The 22126-nt window shown below is 35.2% G+C and overlaps 2 protein-coding genes across 8 annotated transcripts in view; one reads left to right on the top strand and one right to left on the bottom strand.

Annotated features, from left to right (window-relative positions):
* The window catches only part of LOC106648441 (protein tramtrack, alpha isoform), a 58543-nt gene that overhangs the window by 9165 nt on the left and 27252 nt on the right, over nt 1-22126 (bottom strand). For 2 of the 7 annotated variants that reach the window (XM_014365363.2, XM_014365354.2), the window contains 4 exons: nt 17301-17611; nt 16682-17001; nt 16270-16598; nt 16129-16188 (listed from right to left, as the gene is read on the bottom strand). In XM_014365363.2, the coding sequence (XP_014220849.1) occupies nt 16129-16188; nt 16270-16598; nt 16682-17001; nt 17301-17516 (925 nt within the window). In that variant the 5' untranslated portion in view covers nt 17517-17611. Of the gene's footprint in view, nt 1-50; nt 1062-6492; nt 12148-16128; nt 16189-16269; nt 16599-16681; nt 17002-17300; nt 17612-22126 lie in introns of those variants that run through there. The other 5 variants (XM_014365378.2, XM_014365391.2, XM_014365383.2 and 2 more) reach the window with 5 other exon arrangements.
* Nucleotides 1767-4120, top strand: LOC111693965. Its single transcript, XM_023460291.1, has 2 exons — nt 1767-2978; nt 3050-4120. The coding sequence occupies exons 1-2, from the start codon at nt 2819-2821 to the stop codon at nt 3547-3549; spliced, it is 660 nt and encodes a 219-aa protein (XP_023316059.1). The 5' UTR covers nt 1767-2818; the 3' UTR covers nt 3550-4120.

Here is a 22126-nt window from a genome sequence, read left to right on the forward strand (position 1 = left end):
ACCGAATCACAATTAATGAATTGATTCTACTAAACGAGAACATAATTCGGGTTTATCAAATTCTACGGAAGTTAAATTTACACGTTTAATCAATGCTTCTAAAATACAATAGTAAAAATGAATAAAAATGATCAATTCGAAGCAAATAATTTTTCACTAAGCCCTATTCCATACATAGTATGCATGTATGTACATAAACTACCTATTATTTATTTATGACATAATTATAGATACATCTTATCTACGCGTAATATGGATATATAAATATATATATATATACAAGTCTCCATGTTTTAACGAATCCGAAAAAGTACCGTTACTAGTGTGTGATTACTGTTGCAACGGATGGTAGAGGCTGTAATTCATAACTTCTTTGGGTACAAAGCACTCGTGCACCGTCTTCATGTGGTTCTTCATTTTGTCGGGCCTGGAGAACTCCTTATTACAGACGGGGCAGGGGAAGACTTTACGCTGCTGTCCCTCGTGGTACAAAAAGGCGTGTCGCTGGAAGCTGTATTTATTCTTGAAGGTCTTTTGTATGTCGATTTTGGCGCACTCGTTGCATTGATAAACGCCCTCGTTGATCGAGGCATATCGGAAGAGATTTAAGCCACGGACGGACATTTCTGTTAGGGCTTCGGCAGGATCTTGGCTCTGTGACGTAGCGCGACGGCGCATTCGCCTCTTTGGCACTTGTCGGCCTGCTGGTGCAGCCATTGGGTTCGCCCCGGCAGCAGCTGCCCTCGTCGCCGCGGTGCTACTGAAATTTGCTGCCGCGTTTGGACTTTCATTTGCCTGTTGTTGTTGTTGTTGTTGTTGTTGTTGTTGCTGCTGCTGCTGTTGCTGTTGTTGTTGTTGCTGCTGCTGTTGATTCGTTGGTTGAAGATTCAGAGCTCGCGGAATGGCCTCGTTGCGCGGTGGCGACGACGACGGATTTGAATTAGTTGTGACTGGGGATACTGAGCGAAGCTTCACACTATCGTTGCTGTTCGCCACTTTTGTTGCGTTGATGTGTTCAGGTGTCGGAATACGATCGTCATTCGGGCTACTACTGCAGCTTTCTGTAAATAAAAGGTATAAAAAAATCAGATTTGTTTTTATATGTTCAACGTGTGATGTGCAAGTAATGTGTACAACATCAAAAAATATCATAATAAAATAAAGGCCTGTAGGCAAGCAAATTTTACAATAACAACCAACATAATGACAATTTAAATGTGTATGTAATGTTGATGATATCGAAAGTGCTTGCATGAAAGTGAAAAATAATATGATGGAAATATTTCGAATACTTATGAATTAAAATTGCTACAAAATCAAGAAAATAACGCAATAAACGATAGGGGAAACTTTGTAGTTATGATCTACAAAAAACTTGATAAAAATATAACTTAATATTCTAAAAAAAATCAATTCGGAAATTTTTAATAAAACACTCCAAAATAATACTCGGTTCAAATGAAAAAATATTACGATGCTTAATACGAAAATGATTATAAATATCTAAAGGCAGAAAAAACTAACATTTCGCACACACTGACACTTATCTAATTCTACCTGAAAATAAAAAAACTATCGGTGAAATTCTTTTTGATGTCTTCAAACAATTTGAATACAATATTGATGTTTGAAAACAGAATTAACAAAAAATCACAAAATAAAAGTGATATAAAAAAGTAAAAGTAATCGTAACATCAACTTGTGATACAAAATCTATGGAAAATGTACAATTATAGCTTTTACATTTTTTTTAATTACCTTTACGTCGTCTCAATTTCATTATGTCTCTTTTGACGACGAAGTAACTTTGGATACGTTATTTGCACAGTAAGCTGAGTTGTTAAAACGATTCATCCTTTTTCGATGGTATCGCATGTTCGTGATATATTTAAAGATCGTAATAGGGTTTCGATGAAAAAAAATTGTATGAAAGTGAATAAAGATAGGATAATTATTACTAGTACAATTTTCGAAAGAAAATATCACTTAAGAATGTAAAGATTTTTTTTAAAGGTCGGTATGATGAAATAATGCATTCAATACAATTTACAACAAATTTTATTAATCGTGACTGTGTTTTTCTTCGATATTACATTGTATCATTGAAAGTTTGGTTGAAAAGCAAAGAAAACAACTAAAAAATTATAATGTATATATGATATATTTATATTAGGGCTTCACGATATTCGATAAAAATATCGATATCGTATCGTTATCGTATCGAATACGAGACGATATCAATACGATACTTATATATTACGATATCAAGATCAATACGATATTTTCATTAACAAAATGTGTCGATAATATTGTATCGTCGATAATAATTACTCGATAATATCGTAAATATTGATATCGACTTTTTCTGCAATGCAAACTTATTCGACGCATTTGAGAAGCAACCGATCATAGGAAATTTGTATGTCCAAAAATAATAACAACACAGTTTACCGCTAGAGTAGTCGCCGTGACCTTCTACATGAAATTTATATATGTACGTATGTTGTCAGTTGTATAATGTGCGACTGCATTACGCTCTCTCTCTCTCAACGTTCATTTGTTTTTTCGTGTTCGGACTTGTAATCCGCACTAACAGCAGAACTATGCTGCTGCTTAAGGAGATCCGCACTAACAGCAGAACTATGCTGCTGCTCGTTCCAACATCGTCGTCGTTTTTTCGCGTTTGAACTTGCACCTAAGCAGAACTACACTACTGTTTAATTAGACTACAGCAGTCGCTGCTGTTTCGTGTAAGATAACGTATTGTGTGTTGTTTCGTGAAATAATTCATATAAAAATTATAAAAACATTTTAAAACATGACAAACTGCCCTATATGTGTTAATGGACATGAGCCATCTCAGCACTCATGTATTATATGCAGTAAATTTGTGCATTTACACGAACAGTGTTCAAAATCAGTTGATGGCGAAGAAGAAGGTTCGAGTGAAAAAAGAATCTGCCTAGAATGTGATCTTCGTAAGTTGTTTGTCAAATGTAAATATTCATTCGCGTGAAATAACATCCAATATAAATAAATATTTCTGCAGGTAACGTAGAAATTTTTACTTCTAATTGCTTCGAATCCGAGAAAACTGCTGTCGTTGAAAAAAATGAAAAGCAGACAGTGCAACAAGACGATGACAAACAATCGTTAAAGGACTTTTTTCATTATGAAAAAGTCGAAGATATGAAGCATGGTTTTTGCTTGATTTGCGGAAAAGATGAAAGTGGTAATTATAAAACAAAAATACCAATGAAAGCGAGCAACACAACTGGATTGAAATCACATCTTCAGCACCATCACAGAAAGCAATATGAAAAACTATTCCCTCTTGAAACATCAAGAAAAAAATCATCCAATACGAAACTACAATCAACTTTGGATAGATTTTCAATAGTGAGTAACTTTAATAATTTAATTTGTATACATTCATTAATCACGTGCGATCGAGTATATAGAGCTATGGCCATACTTGATCACAGTCGTGCAAGAAAGAACTTGTTATTGTACAGTTTGCTCGGCACTTTTGCAATGCTGAAGAGATAATCGGCTTAGCGAGAAAATAAGTTTTTCATTGATTAATCAAATTGATGTAATCTTATACTTTTTTTGTGAATAAACCATAGAGTAATATAATTTCTATTATTTTTTTGCACAAGAATACTATTTTTAATGAAATATTTTTTAGGTCTCTGAGAATAAATGTACTACTGAACGGCGAATAGTAACATGGCTATGTTTCAAGAACTTACCCAAAAGTTTTTTCGATGACCGGGAAACACAAAATTTTTTTGCTTTCTTCAATAAAAATATTCCAGTACCCAGTAAAAATCAAGCAAATATTATGATCAAAGAGGAATTTGAGAAAATGCAAAAAAATGTTAAAAATTTATTAGAAAAAAATAAATCTAAATTTGCATTCACAATCGATGCCTGGTCTGGAAAAACCAGGAAATCGTACTATGGAGTGACTGTTCATTACATAGACAAAAATTGGACTTTAAACTCGTTTGCTATTGATTTTAGTCCATCTAAAGGAAAACATTCCGGTTTAGATATTGCACACACCTTTTATGAAATTGCTAAATTTTATAATATCCATGATAAAATAGCTGGCATTACGGTGGACAATGCTGCTGCTAATATTAAANATCCTAAATCTTTTATATTTCTCGATATAATATCGATTATCGTATCGATATCGTATCGACTTCGATATACAATACAATAAATTTAAAAAAAAAATATCGTCGATTTCGATACGATACGATACAACAATTTAAAGTTCGATACGATACCGATATTTAAGTAAATATCGATATTGTATCGTATCGTGAAGCCCTAATTTATATATTTATATGCCTTAACTAAATGAAAAAAAAATTAACAAATGACTTGGTATTACGATTACAGTAATTAAAAATCATAAGACTAAGTATTACTATTGTTAGATTCACATACTTGCGTACATTTTATGCATAGAAACAATTAACGTAGTAAAATTAAATATATTTGGCTTGAAAAATTAAAACGTCGAGTTCGCTGCAGTTTGAAAACAGTTCTTTAAAACTCAGTATTTTATAATATAATTTCAAATAATATTTTCACTATTAGACAAAAAATTAAAAATGCGATGAAACACAACGAGACTCATTAAAACATAGATATAATAAGACATGAATTTAGGCTATAATTATTAACTATTGAACACCGATCTGCTTTAGTTTAATTACTTTTTTTTTATTATAAATTCTAACTTTTGATTTTCTGTAAATCATTGTCGATATTTAAAAAAAAGCCATCAGTGCATATAAAATGAAATAATTCTACTCAGCGTCATAAAAAGACTCATTGTCACTTCATCAAACATCTATTATTATTTATATCAATATAATTTCGTGCATATTCATGTTCCAACTTTCACACGAATTTTTTGTATAAAATTGTTTTGTTTCAATAGAGTAAGTTGGTTTGCAATTTCATTTATTTTTCTTAAACAAGGTTTTTTTCATCGCCGTGAGTTACTTATTACGTTTTCTTTCATTTATTTGGCACTAGACTTACGATTGCACGAGTTATTTATCAGTTTTTTTTTATAGAGATTGAATCTAGATTTAAAATTTTTTTAATCGTGTTTGAACGCGGTTTTTAACAATTTAATAAATTTTTTAGAAAGGCACCGAAACGGGATCACAACTACATCACGACGCTTATATTAATTTAGCGATTAAAAGATTTTTTCTTTAAAAATTTCATTTTTAAAAAAGTCTCACATTCATCTGTTTCGTTACACACAAGTAAGAAATTAAATAAAAATTTGTGAATTCTAAGTCCGTCAGGTGGGTATTCGCGGTGTATAGATATTTAAGATACATTTAATCTTAGAGAATTAAATTATCTCCGCTGCTTGACGTATTGTTTAATTTTTTCAGTTTGCTTCTGCAACGACGTAACGAGGCGGATAATTTATATTAACTATAGCTAAAATATATTATTCGGTATTATTCTTCGTTTACATGTACAATATAATATAATATTTTTTCCATTAAACATATTTGAATGAAACAAAAGGATCAATTACAAATAGTCACTCCAAAATGTTTTGTGTACATAATAATGAACGCTTTGCGCCTTATAACAAATAAATGATGAGCTCAGGCGCTAATTTTCCCCTCGTGTCATTATTGCATGTATCGATGCAATACATATCAACATATTATTTATGTACGTATACGTGTACATATGATAATTTATTATTTTCATTTTAGTTTTTTTTGTAATATTAATACGTTTTTATGCATTGTAATGTATGTTAATAAAATCTATCCGATAGAACAGTCTGCTTTTAAGCCTCGTGAATAACCTCTCTCAGATGGGTGTAAAGGGCACAGGGAAAAGATGTGTGTTAATGAATAAAGTGATTTCGCGATACGCGAGTGCTTTTTGACTTTATCATTTTAATTATTTTTAAAAGAATATATTGAAGAAAATTTTTCTGATTTATAAATTTTAAAAAAATGTCAATTAAGCCCTAGATACAATTCAACATAATTCAACTATTACACATATGCACTGCAAAAGTCACGCATAAATATATGTTCTTTTTTATAAATAAACTCTATTAATTTTCTTTCATTTTTCTATTTCAAGTAGCTAAAGCTTATATTTATCCATCTCGACGCGTTTTATACCGTATTTTGTATCGCTTTATATTATATATTTTTCTTATGTGTATATTACATGTATGTATATTCTGTACTTCGTAATTTAAAAGCAGTTATTTCTTATTTCGCGCGCAATCCAACGTTTTTATCACCACATTCACATTAAAGATATTGCTTTCTTTTTCTGTTATAAGACAAGAATCTTGATGCTTCAAAGATAAGTTATAATTTTTTCAAAAATGATTAACAGCTTTTTCATATGATCTAGAAAATTTTTTTGAATTATTTAAATAATTACAATAATTACAATAATTATTATAATATTAAATGATAACAATTACTATAATCATTTAAATAATTAAATTCGTGTGATTATTTTCAAACACAACTTATCCAATACGTAGTTTTACTTATAGAATACATTTACAAAATTGAAAACTAATAATAAAAAATGTCACTAGCATAGAAAAGGCACATGGTTTCTTAAAGCTTATGTATGTTTTCATTTTTTATCAATTTTCAATTTAGAGCTTAACGTAATATCTGATTCCAATAAAATATTACGTTAAATCTTTATAAAATAGTCTCATTAAAACCTATGCAACAATTAAATAATCTTTCAGTTCGTTATGATCTGACATAAAGTTTAATTCGAATTTTTTTCGAAAAAAGAACAACTTAGTTCGTTCAGAGCATCAAGCATTACACTTTGAGATAAAACAATCCTGACACGCTTGCGACTCACTTAATATTTTATTTAATCAGAGTAAAAAAATTCTTTAAACGCCCTTTTAACTATATATCATCGTCTGTAAGAGTTAGTCTTAAGCTCTCGGTGATTATCAAATGTGTTATTAATTATTTTTAATGGTACTTTATACTTTATTATCTATTACAAAATATAAGAAAAACATAAGAGGACTATAAGCTGTCTAGCCGCTGCCCATTCTGTGAATAGATATAAATAAACAAAAAATGATTAGCTCATAGATGCCATTTTGTTTTCGTAAGTTAGAACAGCGATTCATTTCTTATAATGAGGCGATAATCGTACTGGCCTTTATTATATCAGTGTGTGTATAATGCTGATAATTGTTTCCTCGAATGTACATAAATATGTATATGCAAGGGGTTTTGACTGTGTATTTCTTTGCAATGGCGAATCCACGAACAAAAAATTATAATTACTATGTTATAAAATAAAAAACAAAAAATATCCCCGACGAGAATGATTAATATACACATTGACAGAGAAGTGAGTTCACGTGCAGTATGTATATTTATATGATAACTAGCAACGATCGTACGATTGTTTTTTTATTATTTCTTCTATGATAAATATTTTATTTAGTGCAACTGGCTTCTCTAAATATCTATTTTAATTGTTCATGAATGATTATTTATATACACACACCAGAGCCTTCGACCGTATTGAAACCCGTCATATAAAATCAGTTAATTCGAATCTAACACATTTTATTCCGTACTTTGAAAAAATTATTGAAATTCGTACTTTTTTTGTTTGATGACGCGGCTCGACCTTGAAGAGGCAATCATTTTACAGACATAAATGTGCTTCGTGCAAATTTTTTTATTCACTTTGTACCTACTTCATATATATTTACTTTGTCATTTGTAAATAGAAGAAATGCTTTTGTAAAAATATCTAACGATCTCTAAGATTTCGTCTAACTACTTTGTTAAATATATATAAATATATGTACGCACGTCAAACCCTGTTTTCTCCGTGTAGCCTTCAAAGTCAAATATCCGCAAAAAGTACGATATATAATATAGCTCTATTGTAAATATAAAAACGAGAGATCTCCATACGGGTGAAGGCTTTTTCGCGTTATGATACGCTTATTTTATCTCATAAATTTTTTTACTTTTATTAAGTTTTATTCTACTAAAAAGAAGTGCCTTCAGTCTATCCAATGTCAGTACTATCTTGTATATTTGGTGTCGTTATATAGATATTTTATTAATTACGTATTACGTGTAAACCGTCCTCTCTGCAGTCTTTGTTAATTACAACAAACGTATAAGAACACGGATTTGATATTAAAAGAAAATTTTAATCGCATATAACGACGCGACGTATGGTCAACTTCATATAACTAGTACAGTTTTAGTGTACTTTGAAAGTGTTTCTGCCTCATATATCCAGTTTTCATTAGAATAATTTTAACATCTAATGATTAATTTCACCCAAGTGTTTATTTTTTTTGGTATTATTAAAAAAAGATTACCTTTATATATTTCATTAAACAACGCGCAATTTTTGTGTAGGCGAAAGTCGGTACAAAGTTTGTACATGTTGTATTTTTATTTAATTATTATAAGAGAGGATATTAGAATTTTTCAGTCTCCGGTGATTGCTTTAATAAATTATGTTAAACGAATATTTTTATCATTACCTGAATTTTTAAAATTTTGATTACGTTTCCGCGAAGAATAATTATTCGCGTTTTATACTTATTCAATCACTTTATTTTTTGTAAATATATTTATTTAGATTTATGATTTGTGAAAATTGTGTCGCCTACTCGGTTCTAAACTCTAATCATTCACTTTTTTTCAAAATGATTATCGTATGAATTGCACTTGGTTAATAATAATCAACAGAATCACAATGTTCACGTACAATCGAGCAAACCACATGGGATAGTGAAATTATATCTCACTCGGAAGGACGATGAACAAAGTTGGCATAGTTTACAATTTGAATGAAACGTCTTTTGTTTATACAATCATTCGATTTTTTCTTCATAACATCTTGGGCGAAAAATTCTTACATAAAATTTGATTTTCTCACGTGAACTCAATGCCCATTTTTCGCATTTCATAAAATTCAAATGTTTTCATAATTTTTGCATTTTTTGTACCTAATGTCTTTGGAGTAGTGATGATTACACTAATTTGGTAACAGACAATATCTTCATTAAAACAATTGCTGTTTGATAAAATTAAGATTATAACAAAAAAATTTTATAGTATAACAAGTATTTAGGATTATTTTTATTTTGATGTTTCCAAATTTTCAAAGTTTGATTATTATATCAACTTGAGAATTTCAATACATTCCTTTTTTTTAAATTTCATTGTGTTATAATTAATAAAAAAATCAAACATTAACACGCGATATACATAATAAATTCAAGATTATTATAATTTCTTTAACATTGTTGACTAATCACAATAATATGGCAACGAATTTTCGCATAAAAAGTCTTTTACTTGTTTCAGTTTTTATAATTACTTATTGACTAAAAGATGTGCACATTTCAAAGGTTTCACTTCCGTATCACGAGAAATTAGTTCATTATGAGCTTGGTTGCACGCGATATTTATAAAATAAGCGTCTTTTCCATTGTCGTGTTGACATTCAATAAATCTGATATTTGGCACTCGTTCCAACATCGATGTACACGAAATATTTGATGCGAGCTAGTGATGAATAGCCAAATCCTTTGGTACTCTTTGTATTGAGTTTTTAACGTTAATTTTAATAAACTTTCTCCTTTGCTATAGTCCGGAAACGTAATAACATTCCGATGAGCAACGACTAGAATCACAGGGAGTTGAAGAAAGAATCATATCACCTATTCAATGGCTTTGCTGGATTTTAAGGGCACTTTAAGATTGATGATACGCGCTCGCGTCAAAAATCTGTGTATATCGCTCATTTTTTTTAAAATCTTCATTTGAATAATTATTATTGTTTACGACTTTCATAATTTCGCTTTGATTTGTATTTGTATAGTTTGCCATTGCTTTCCGTTTTATCATTTTTTACGTTAAAAATGTTTCTTCTGTTTGTTTTTTGACCTTTTGAATAAAAGATTTTTTTGATACCGAGCAGAAAGCGGAAACAATGCTTTCAATCCCGGCTCTGATGATAAACAGTACATATAATCTATATCCTTTTTATAGATATATGACGTACACTATTTTTGACATGACACTAATTGACGATTTTTCTAAGCTCTATTATATGATATATATATTTTACATATATATACTTTTTAATAAATAAATTTCATTTATTCATCACTGACGTACGAACAAGCATTCATACTAAAATCCTCGATTTATTTGGAGTGAAAACTAGATGATTATTTTTCAACACATTTCGATTGGATTTTTCAATAAGTTAACTTTTTTTAAGCTAGTCTCGTGGGATCGACGTTCTCCAAAGATTATTCAAAGCTTTATATATTCATATTGACTCTGCCATTCTTCTATATTAATATATTTTCTACAATCGTATCGCGAGGTCTGTCCAATTCAAACGCAAGCGTTTACTTTTTATTTTGGCATTGCAATAATATTCGCGCAGTTATTTTTTCAATAAATTCAAGTTCTTAAACACAAATATCCTTCCATATCATATAAATATAAATAAGCGCGATTTTCGTATTGATATGATATGTCATTGATCTAGATATTCATAGATAACTAGATGCAATGTTAAAGGGTAAAATGATAAAATTCTTAAAACATCAACGATCATAATCTTATATAAACTCTATAAACTATAATATATGCAAATGACTTAATAAATACAGTAGACTTATATACGCTCAGTATAATATTGCATTATGAATAAGACAAAAAAAAGACCATTGCAACAGCCGCTGATCAGTGCAGAGCAATCGACTTTATATACAAAACGGGATTGTTGGTCTTTGAAAAACGCCGTCCTGAATTTATTACTCTCCTTTTCTTTTCATATATCAATGCAATTAATTGGACCGCAAAAACCACACACAAACATTGTTTTTTGTTTTCCTTTTTTAAAGCATCAACCCTCCTAATATTGTCTACAAATATGTATATTATTCTACGCCTTAACACTTAAACATCGTATGCTTTGCTTCAGGGCATAGCTAGTCATTCCGCGAAAATTCTAGGCTACTATTATAAACGACCTTTTCAAAATCTTGGCTCATCTTTGGTTAATCGTTTTAATTTTTCCACGAGTGTTATACATTTTGACTTCCTTTTTTATAGATTAAAACTAATTGTCTAACTTACTACGATAAAATTTAACAAACGATTCTCTCTGTGTGTATGTGTGTTCGGAGAGATTGAACCGAGAGATGATCAAAAGTTAAAAAAAGTGCATTTCTTTGTTTTGCCTCTAAAATATGTTAATTCAAGCCTTGGCACTGATCGTAACTGTTTGTTTATTTTACAATTTAAAACTCTTTCTCCAGGCTCGCTTAAGTATTTGCGTTTCCCATTAACCAGGAAAACAACCGAGAGATCTACCGCTGCTGTTGCAAATTAATAGCGCCTGAAGTAACAGCAGATTGTCCTGAAATGGCATTTGGGGGCTTCATGCTGTGAATGATCTTCACGTGGGCGACCATATTGTCCTTGCGCGTGAACTCTTTAAAGCAGACGGGACAAGAGAAGTACTTGACGTTGGGCTTGTGCGAGGTCACATAATGCCGGCAGAAGTTACTAATATGGGTGTAGGTGCGATTGCACACGATGCACCGGTAGACCTCGCCCTCTTTCACGCAGTAGTCGCGCACGGAGCCACCCTCGGAGGCTCGCTCGTCGGTGTTGTTGTTGGCGGCTGTGGCAGCAGTCGAGGTGCCACTGGTCGTCGACGCGGGGCTCGCGTTCACGCCCGACACGTTGCCTTTCATCAGGCTGGGACACGACTGATTCAGAGAGTTATCGAGATCACCTGAATGGCTCATTTCGTTGTCCATTATGTTTGCCGATCCGTACATCGACTCGTGTTTCAGGGGCGTGCGTCGATGAGACGTGACCGGCGAGCCTGGGATTCGGTCAGCGAGATGCATTTCTTCGTCTTGGTAGGGATGATGTCGCGATCCTTGCACTGAATTGTAATCTCTGCGCAGGCATTTCTCAAAGTTCATGCGCATCTGCTGGTTTATGGAGCTGTTGCTTCGATCGCCCGGTGACTGATTATCGCTGGACCTCGAGTTATCTTCGCCATCTAAAAAAGGGAAATAAGTCAAGTCCTATTTTTGGCTGAAATATCAAGCATTTTTGGCGTTCTCGTCGATCGACAAAAGTTTGAGCGTATGTGTGCGAGCGTGCATGAATATGACAATGTGATACCATTTCTGGCCTTAACTTTTCTTTTTTCTCTAGACAATCTATAAGCGGTGATGATGCAGCTGCTAGTAAAAATGATACGTTTATTATGCTTTCAATTCATTTTGACAAAACATATTCATATTGTGTATAAATAGCTTTTGTCAGATCTAAGAACGTCATAAATGTGTGATATGATGAAGAAAAAGAAAGTAAAAGTTTCTAAAGTAATCAAATAGAAGTAGCTTGTGTGTACATGAAAATGAACAATAATGTAAAATAGAGAGTTCATCTACAGAGATTCATTACATAGAAATAAAAAATAAATAACGAATACTTTTGTGGGGGGAAGCAAGAGGAAGGGTAGAGCCAGCAAAGAGATTCAGCGCGTTTATCTAATCATTTTTTTTTCTATGTTTTTTTTTTACCAATCTTCAACATCGTCATCGTCGTCCGGTACTACTATACTTTATAATATTATTATTTTTCCAAGATTCTCGCAAATTCCATTTTTCACTCCTTTATTTTTAACATCATACAGGGTGTTTATGTGTGTCTCTGTACTGGTTAACTAGCATCTATCTATCACCGCCTATTGCATAGGTTATTAAGTTGCACGCAATGCCCGCACCAACGCTTTCTTTTTATCGATTAACTACTCACGCGTCATTTAAATGGTATTTTTAATTATCATTATTATTATTGTGACTATTTGTACAAAAGTACATTTTGATAAAAGTGTTGTACCTAATTTTGTTAGATTTATATTAGCAGTCGAGTTAATAAAGTCAAATCGTTATGAGAAATTCGTTTTCTAAGAATTTTTTTTTAATTTTAGTAATATAAACAACGTAACGCCAAGTACTGGAATATAATATTAGGCGACGCGTTCAGATAGAACAAAAATTAGAAAAAAATAAAACTAAAAAGCGTTACCTGATGAACTGAGTCCCAGTTTTCGTTATGGTCATCAGTTTATTTCAAAAAAGCGTTTTTTTATATTCTTTCAATTAATATCGTTATTTAACGCTTGTCTAATATAAGTTGCAACTTTTTTTAGACCAAAACAAAAAAAAAACAAAAAATAAATAAATAAAACACCCGATTATACGAAATGAAAAAAAATTAAACAGGGTATACTGTCCAAGTACGTTAAAGCAAAAGTGCAGAGAGACACACACAATCACACTTAATAAACAAAATTAAGTATTTTTTTGTTTATACGCGATGTTTTTCGTTTTTAACGTGATGAAAAATAGTGGTTGTGAAATAATCAAAGGTTCATCTCTTATCGTACAATTCATGGAAAATAAATATATTATAAATGTTTTATACACCATTAACCCATCACCCGACTAATTATACATGTGATGCCGATACGCGAGACGACGATAAATTTAATCGAAGAAGAAATAACTACAATTGATGCTCGAATTAGCAAATGATTTAGACAAAAAGACGGGGAAAACGGCTGGCCTCCCTACTTGTCCTTTTCCACTTCCCCGCGCAAAGGTTTCGTCCAAGAATTAAAAAGTTGACTCAATTCTCAACTCACCTGCTATGCGCAAAGAGAACGACGAATATGTTTTTAAAAACAACAACAACAACAACAACAATAACAATACGTTATCACTATTATTTCACAGGTGACAAAATGTCACAGACCGAATTTTCTCGTTCTTCGGGCACTCACGATTATAACGTCGACTTTTTTTCTTATTTTTGGCGTGGGTGTATATATGAGCATATATATATACATGATGTAATAAAAAATAAAGATATAGAAATGCACTTGATGATTAATTGTATTATACACATTTTGTTACATGAATGAAGAAGATAAAAATTCGGTAAGGCCTAAGTTGTAATATTAGCAAAGACGAAAGTTGTGTTTTCACTGATTAATCGATATATATATACCTATGATAATTCCTGAACTATCTGTCGATCGATCTAACCGGCACACGACTAATCATTAACGGAACGATCGGAAATTTATTAATTAATCGGGTATTCTAATTGTTGGATAAGATACGATTTCATATTTGCGGATGTGCAAAACGATGTTATATGACCAGCGTTTTGAAAAAAATATCTCGATACCGCTGAGCTGGCTCCATCCCCTCCTTTTACTTTTCATTTTTTAATTAATTCTTTTATTCAAGGCCAATGGCAGCGAAGCGCATTATTTTACTCATTTGGTATTTTATAAGAAGTTCAATAATCTCTTCCTCTCTTTTTTTCTCTCTCTCCCTCTTTTACTTGTGTATGCTAATACACTTTTTTCATAATTTTTTTTGATGGTTCAATGATAATGATGATAATAATAGTATAATAATAATATAAATAAGAATAATAATAATCTGTGCGGGAATTGTGAAAATGCAATAACAACAAATTAACAAAAAATAAGAATAATTTTGCATGGAAGTTGTGATACCATTACTATTTTTTCAATGATAAGGACCGACAGTGAACAAATATATTGTACGTTTTTTTAACGAACAATTTTTTAGGTGCGCTACGCATTGGCCGAGCAAGTGAGTAATAACTTGGGTAGTTTTTGCTCAATTAAGATTAATGATAATTAAGAAAAAAACAAACGTACACAATGGTACGCAATGTAAGTATAACTTGTATCTAATTATATAATATGTATACGACGTGCAAAATATACGGACAGTAGGTTAGATTTTTTGGAGACTACAGCATTCAAGGGTACGTAAGTTAACTATTGGCTTTAACAATTTTTTACTGTTATTAAATACTTTTTTCATGATTAATTCTTTAAAATATATCGTTATGGCTTGCATTAATGTGACGTCTCTTGGTCCTTTCTCATTGCTTAATTTGTCTATATTGCACATTCTCTTTCTCTCCGTGTAGTTTTATAATTTTTATCATATTCATACGAACCGTGAGTTTTAATTATTATTGATCATAATATATTTGTGTTAGACTTTAATGGTACACACACAAAAACTCAGGTAAAATTATTAATATTAATTTGATGAGAAAAATAACTGATGTTATTTGTATGATAATTGAGCTAATGTATAAGAGATTCACATGAAGTTTTGCGAAAACAGAGAGCAAAATAGAGAGAGAAAGAGAAAAATGACTGCCTTTTTAACTTGAAAAAAACAGTGTTTTATAAAGCGAACGAAAACAAACACAAAAAAAAACGATTATGATGAAAAAGGAGTGGCGACGCCAGACACGACATAAAGCATGTAGCAAATATTTTTTGCGCGAGTGATTATATTATTGAACATAAAGTGAGATGAGGGGCGTACTTTCACACACCATGCATGATTCGGTGGAGAGTGGAGGGTTGATTTTGTTGCATTTCGTGTTTTACCGATTTTTATAACGTATATATAAGTATTATCGATCGATCATCAATTTTCAATCGCGTTCATTCGTTGCTTATACTAATTTAGTGCTCAAAATTCATTGGCACAAATCTTTATCCCTTCAGTAACCCGAATAAAAAAACAGCTATGATAATATGATAACAAAAAAACTTTTTTTCACGTCAGCGAACTATCGCTTTTTATATTGTCATTGATAGGAATATTTTATACTTTTAAAAAAATATGTATGAAAACAAAAATTGCCATACATGTGACAAACATCAGAACCATAAATCATGCGCTTATTGCATAGTTAATCGTCGATAAGAAAAAATTAACCTGCGAATAATTTTTTGAATTATGGTGTTTGACCCTGTGGTATAAGGATTAGAGCAATGCAATCGAGTAAAAACTTTTGTTATTGGTTATACTTGGTTACATTAAAACAGGATATCGCTAAAACGTGGGGTGGAATAAGGCAATATCAATTAGGTGGTATAAGGCACTTGGAATGGTTTTCTTACCTTGTTTGAAGCTTTCGCTGCCTTGTCTGCTCTGCGGTCTTGTGAATGAGTCTTCTTTGTCTAAAAAAAAAAAAAAAAAATTAATTATCAATTTTTTTTTACTATTAACACCTAGCGATTGGGTCTGGTAAAAGAATTTACCGGCAGACGTACTCGGAAGAGGGTCTACTTCACCCTTAATCCTCATATTAAGTTCAGGTCCCTCACCTCCATTGCCAATTATTTCTTCTTTTTTGTGATTACTACCATTCGACGAAGCTCCGCTGTTGTGACCCATTTCACTGTGAAGATCGAGTCCCATTCTCATTTCCATCATTTCAGGGGAACCCTGGACGAGATCAATACCGGATTCGTTTAACGATGGCTCGTGATCTGATGAGCCACTGAGCTTGCGTGGCCTACCTCTCTTGCGTTTTGGTGCAGTGAGTGCAGATCCAAGAAGTGGATGCGTGGCAATGTGTTGATATTTGCTAAAGAAAAAAAAATACACGAATTATTAATAACGATCTAAAATAAATTTAATGAAAATTCGAATAATATACTAAAAACTTACTTTTTTAATTGAGTACGACTAAGATTATTGATACGATGTAGAGAAGGTGGTGGTGGTACAGTATTTGGACTATTTGTGTGACTGTGATGGGCAGAAGTTAAGTGAGATGATTCAAATGCAGCTGCTGCAGTTTCGTCTTGCACTTCGCTCAGACCTTTGATTCTCAGAGATTCAGCTACTCGCAAGAATTCGGTCAAGCGTTCTTGGTCTACGCTGACTTCACCTCTGTACATGAAGTCCAGAAGACTTCGCATGTCGGAGAAAGGAACATCCTTGAGGATAACAATTGGATGTTTGTCTGGGTGTTCTACGAACAAAGACTGAAATCGAAAATATTAAAATAAGTTTTGTGATGAGCTTATGAAGCTATTAAATTTAAGCATTTTATAAAAGCCGCAGGTGATATCGGTAGCTTTCCAAAATTATTTTATCAAATGTCTTTAACGAGCTTCCATTAAAATGGGAAAAAAACTTGAATGAATCAAGTATATTAAAATATATAAATTATACTTAATTGTACTCAAACAGTCAAATTACGAAAGCCTCTGTATTGAAAATTGAATCGGCGAAAATCTTCCGAGTATCATCAAGTATAGAGCAAGTTATAAAGTTAACTAACCTGGAAGTAAGGACTGCAGGCCGAAAGCACCATTTTGTGTGCTTTCAGAAATTGTCCTTCAACCCCTAACGTCACATCGACGAAGGACTCGTCGTGCAACAGCTGATCGAAGACCGACAGCATGTTGTTCTGGTGGTTGTTCCAGCGCAGACAGAACCTTTGATTCATGGTTGAATCGTTTCTCATATCCAGATTACCGTTAATGTCGGCCAACATGTGGTCGATCGTGCTCCGCACGTTCGATCGTACTACAAATTGTTTAGTTAAACTGAATCGCGCTTGTTAGCGACTATAGGTTTTGGTTGAGCCGTCTGTAAAAGAAAAAAAGAAATACTTTAGTTACTTCGCGATGAAAATAAAAATATCAGCTACGTTAAATGGACAAAAATTAAAATATTTTTCAAAAAGGAGAAAATAGGTGTCACCAGAGATCTGTGTACAATACGAGGAGCCTATATAATATATTATCGCGTCGAGCGTCGCAGGCAAAGTGATCGTCGCTCGATGGTTCTCTCCTCATTTCAATTTTTATCTTTATTTTATCTCTTAATAGGCTCACATTGGGGCGACTGGTATACATATAAATGGTATATAACGGAACATGGCGATAAATGATGCGCACATACCGTCGTCGTCGTTACTGTTTATACTTTCTCCTACGGGGGGGAAATGAGTCGTATGCAAGTTGGACGACTCGTCGCATGTCCACCTGTATACGCGCAGGTAAGGCACACAAGTCACAGCGCGCGCGTGCGAGAAAGAGTTTTTTTTCGAAAGTTTGGAGGATCCTTTTTCAATAATACGAATTAATGACGAAGAAAGTGATACTCGGCAAGTGGTATAATCTTTTTTTTTCAGCTTTGCTGTGTGTATTTGGCGTTCGCGAGCGCGCGAAGGAAAATCGTCATCGTGGGCAGCAGCGCGTGGGCGCGACCCTGGTGGCGAGGAGGTGGGTGCAGCAGCCTTTTATGTAATTCTCAACGCAGCCGCTCCCTTTATACGTCTATACACGTATTCTATATCTGCTATGGTCTTATTCGTATACGCATGCTCGCGCGTGCGGCATTTATTATATCGAACGAGGAGGCAGGGAAAAAAGCCAACCTATGAGCGCGTATCGCGTCCGAACGATGTTACATCAGGATTTTGTAAGGTGCTGCCTGAGACGCGGCGCCCCGTAAGCACGGCGTATACTCTATACGCGCTCTATCGTGTATACAGTCTTGTGTGTGCTATAGCTCTCTCACACACACACCACACACGATACATACGCATATGCTGTAGAGGCAAGCGAGAAGAATCAGGACAAATAACGGAACAGCCTTGTGTGAGGATACAGCGCTTGAACTTCGCATATTACCTCATACAAGAGCGTGTATGTGTATGTGTGTGTGTCTACGTGTGTGCGTACGTGCACGTATGTGAGCTCGCGATGACGATATTGAAAAGTTCCAACATCATTGGCTTTTGCGCAGGATCGAATAAATCTCGAGTAGCGGAAAGAAATCAAATGCCAATGATGGGTACGCGCGTCTCTTTCAAAATCGATATTGCACACGCAGCCAGAGATCTGAATTAGAATTTGTGAGAGAAATTTCAATGGAGGAAAAGAAACAAGAGGAGCGGCTTTGGAATTACGAATCGCGCAGGTGGGAGGAGGCTGCAATTGACCAAGTGACGCTTGCGCGCGCCTCACGCGTGCGAGCTCGGCTTATCGATGATTTTTTCTTTTAGGGGGATGATGCTCTGCAGCGGGCGTAAGCGCGTATCGATTTAGGTCAAACCAGGCTGCGACTGCCTCGAGCCTCTTGAAAACATGCACAGATGTTCAAATCAGCTGTTTACCCTCGTATAATCGATCGATAATCGGGCAATAAAAATTTCTACCCTCGACCGCTCGCTGCCCCTAGCTTCCAACGTAAAAAAAGAGAGAAAGAAAAAATTCTTGAAAGAGAATATCGAGCACATAAGCTCCATTCGCTGCTTGTAGCTGCTGCTGCCATTGAACTCCGGGGCAAAGAGTCTCGCGCTCGAGTCGGTCTCTCTGTTCTCTTCTGCGAAAGTAGAGAAAGGCTATATCTTCTCTCTCTCGCGCGCGCGGACAAGACTCGCAGCTTCCTTTTTTCTCTCTTTTTCTACGAGCCTGTGCGTACTGCGTACACGGCGACGCGCTAAACTCTCTTCTCTCTGGGTATTTTAGCAGTTTAGACGGAGGCGCATCGCGAACAAACGTCGAGAGATGCATTTACAAGGCGCTGGACGACCTGACCCGTTGTTTTCGACGAATTTTTGTCTAGCTCGCATAAATATTTGAGAAATAAATTTGTCGCGCAATACAGGTAGTTTTGCACGCTGCACAAGGATACCAGAAAGATTGCTGCATGTATTATGCGCGCCTCGTCCTAGATAAAAAATTCAACAAAGCTCTCGAGGGAAATTTTTCACGTGCATACGTGTAGTTGAGTTGGTTGGTCGGTGCGCGCGCGCGCGGCTGGCTCTGTTTTTACGTATAATACGGAATTATCCGCGGCGATCGATATGGTTGCCCTGCAACGTTACTACCGCTACGTTGAACAAGGAAAAAAATAATAATAAGCGTAGAACGAGCTCGAATTCGTACATACATTTGGTCTAATCTGAAAGATAGGCTGTATCGCGCACGCAGTTTACGCGTACAAAGCGATAAATGCGAGTACACAGAGAGGGTTTGAAAGCATTAGGTGTCCTGCAACCCCTCGGCTCGGCTCCAACCGGGCCCAATCGATACTCGCTCGCTCGTGCTACCTATACGAACACGTATCACCACCCGCAGCACAGTGGCATTTTTCCCTGCTATATCTTCCTATCTATGTACACGCGCCTCGGCTGCGTACGAGCACAAGTACCAGCACAGCACCACCGCAGCGGATCAATATTTTGCACAGGCTGCACACGAGTAGCGACAGCGAAAGCCGAAGCTCCAACGTGCTTTGTACGGCGCGCTATTCGTAAGCTCCTAAAATAATAATGTAATAGTTGCACTTTTTCCTGCGGCTTCCTTTTGGCATGCGACACGTGCAGCGTGCGCCTTATATATCATGTTTTAAATATTTCTTTCTTATACTCTGTACGTCGATGAGAGAAATTGAGAATAAATTCGAATTGTACCTTGACCGAGCGTGTGCGTGGCTGCGCTGGAGAAAAAGAGACAATAAACTGTTGGATTTCATGTTTGTGTATAATAAATAAAGGCAAGTGCTCGGCGAGCGTGCGCCTTACGCTCTCATTATCGGCTCTTCACCCCTTCTCCCTCCACCGACTCTCTTTCCTCGCGTTTCTTTTGCACGCGACAATATATATACCTATGTTTATATAGGAACTATACACAATATGAAAGAGGCGCGCGAAGTAAAAAGAGAACGGTCGAGGACCTCGATTTCGCAATGAATAGAGCTAGTTGTGTATTTTTGCGCCGGAGAAGCGTGCAAACTTGAGACGACGAGCTCGGCAAGTTTTTCTGTTATTATTTACTTGGATCGTGCACGCGCACGCCATAAGAGAGAAGAATAAAAAGAAGGGCGTCTGGAGCACATACAGGAGGGAAGATGCGCTGCATGCAACGCGCAAACAGCAACATCTTTCGAGGCTTTTCGAAAGGCAAATGTTATTTAACGCGCACGACGTTGCGAGCGGATGCGAGGCGAACGTGGCGCGGATGAAAAAGAAAGAGAATGAAAAAACGTGCCAAGGCTGCGGATTAATATGCATCCGATCGATTATTTCGGAGCGGATCGTCGTCGCTCGAGGCGATGCAGAGGGTAGGAAAAACGAGCCGAGGCTGTGCAGGCGGGAGCCACACACATTGGATACAAACAATATACGCGCGTTGATCGATGGAAATTCAACTTTGAAAGCGAGAAACGGAACACGAGTTCACGGTCGCTTTCGTTCTATACATTACGAGAGAGCTACCGCTGCTGCTAGTTACAAAGCATTTTGATTGGCTCGAGCAGTTTAATTGTTATGCGCCGTACGTACGTAGGAGAGCCAGCGCACAATGCTTCGCTCGTCGGCAATGACTTAAAGATTAAAAGCTCATGAAAATTCATAACGCGCGACACATGCTCGGCACAGTATAATATCGCCGATTTTATTATATAGTTGGGGATCGTGCGGCGCACCGGCACTACTACCACAGCGACATCGGCTCTCGGCATCAATAGTAGCTGTAGTAGCAGTAGCAGCGGTGTGAATCGCACAGGTGGTACCGAAAAGCCACCGCCAAGTGTCTTGGGAGCCAAGGCGATTACACATTCTTCCTCTGCTCGCTCGCTCGCTCTCGTCGACCTCTTTGCTCATGCAGCATATTAGCTACAGCGGTAATAGTAGGTGCGCGGCTAGAGCTCGGAGAGGGGGGAGAGATGGAGAGAGAGAGAGAGAGAAGCGATATCTAAGTCTCCGTTATGTTTGCCTCCCACTGACTTTGTGTAACTGTGCAGCCAATAAGGTAGGAGGCATACGCACAAGCCGAAGGCATAATAATATTATTAATGCGTCTCTCCTCTCGTTCGCGCGTGTGTAAAATTCAATTTTACTACTGCTACTATTACTACTCGTACGATATATACACGCACACGCGTTCTCGATGACGAGAGTGAAATGACTCCCGAGTTTAGACGCGACAGATCCAACGTAAACATTAGAGAAAACGTGCCGCAAGTGTCATTTGCGCGATGACGCGTGGGCGATCCCGAGGCCTAAGCCGGCTACCTCTCGATGATCTCTATCAATCGACCATAATGGACAAATGGCAAACGATAACGAGGCCGTGCGACGATCCTCGTCGA

This window comes from Trichogramma pretiosum, unplaced genomic scaffold (genome assembly GCF_000599845.2).
Source record: "Trichogramma pretiosum strain Unisexual culture from Peru unplaced genomic scaffold, Tpre_2.0 scaffold45, whole genome shotgun sequence".
Taxonomy (NCBI): Eukaryota; Metazoa; Arthropoda; class Insecta; order Hymenoptera; family Trichogrammatidae; genus Trichogramma; species Trichogramma pretiosum.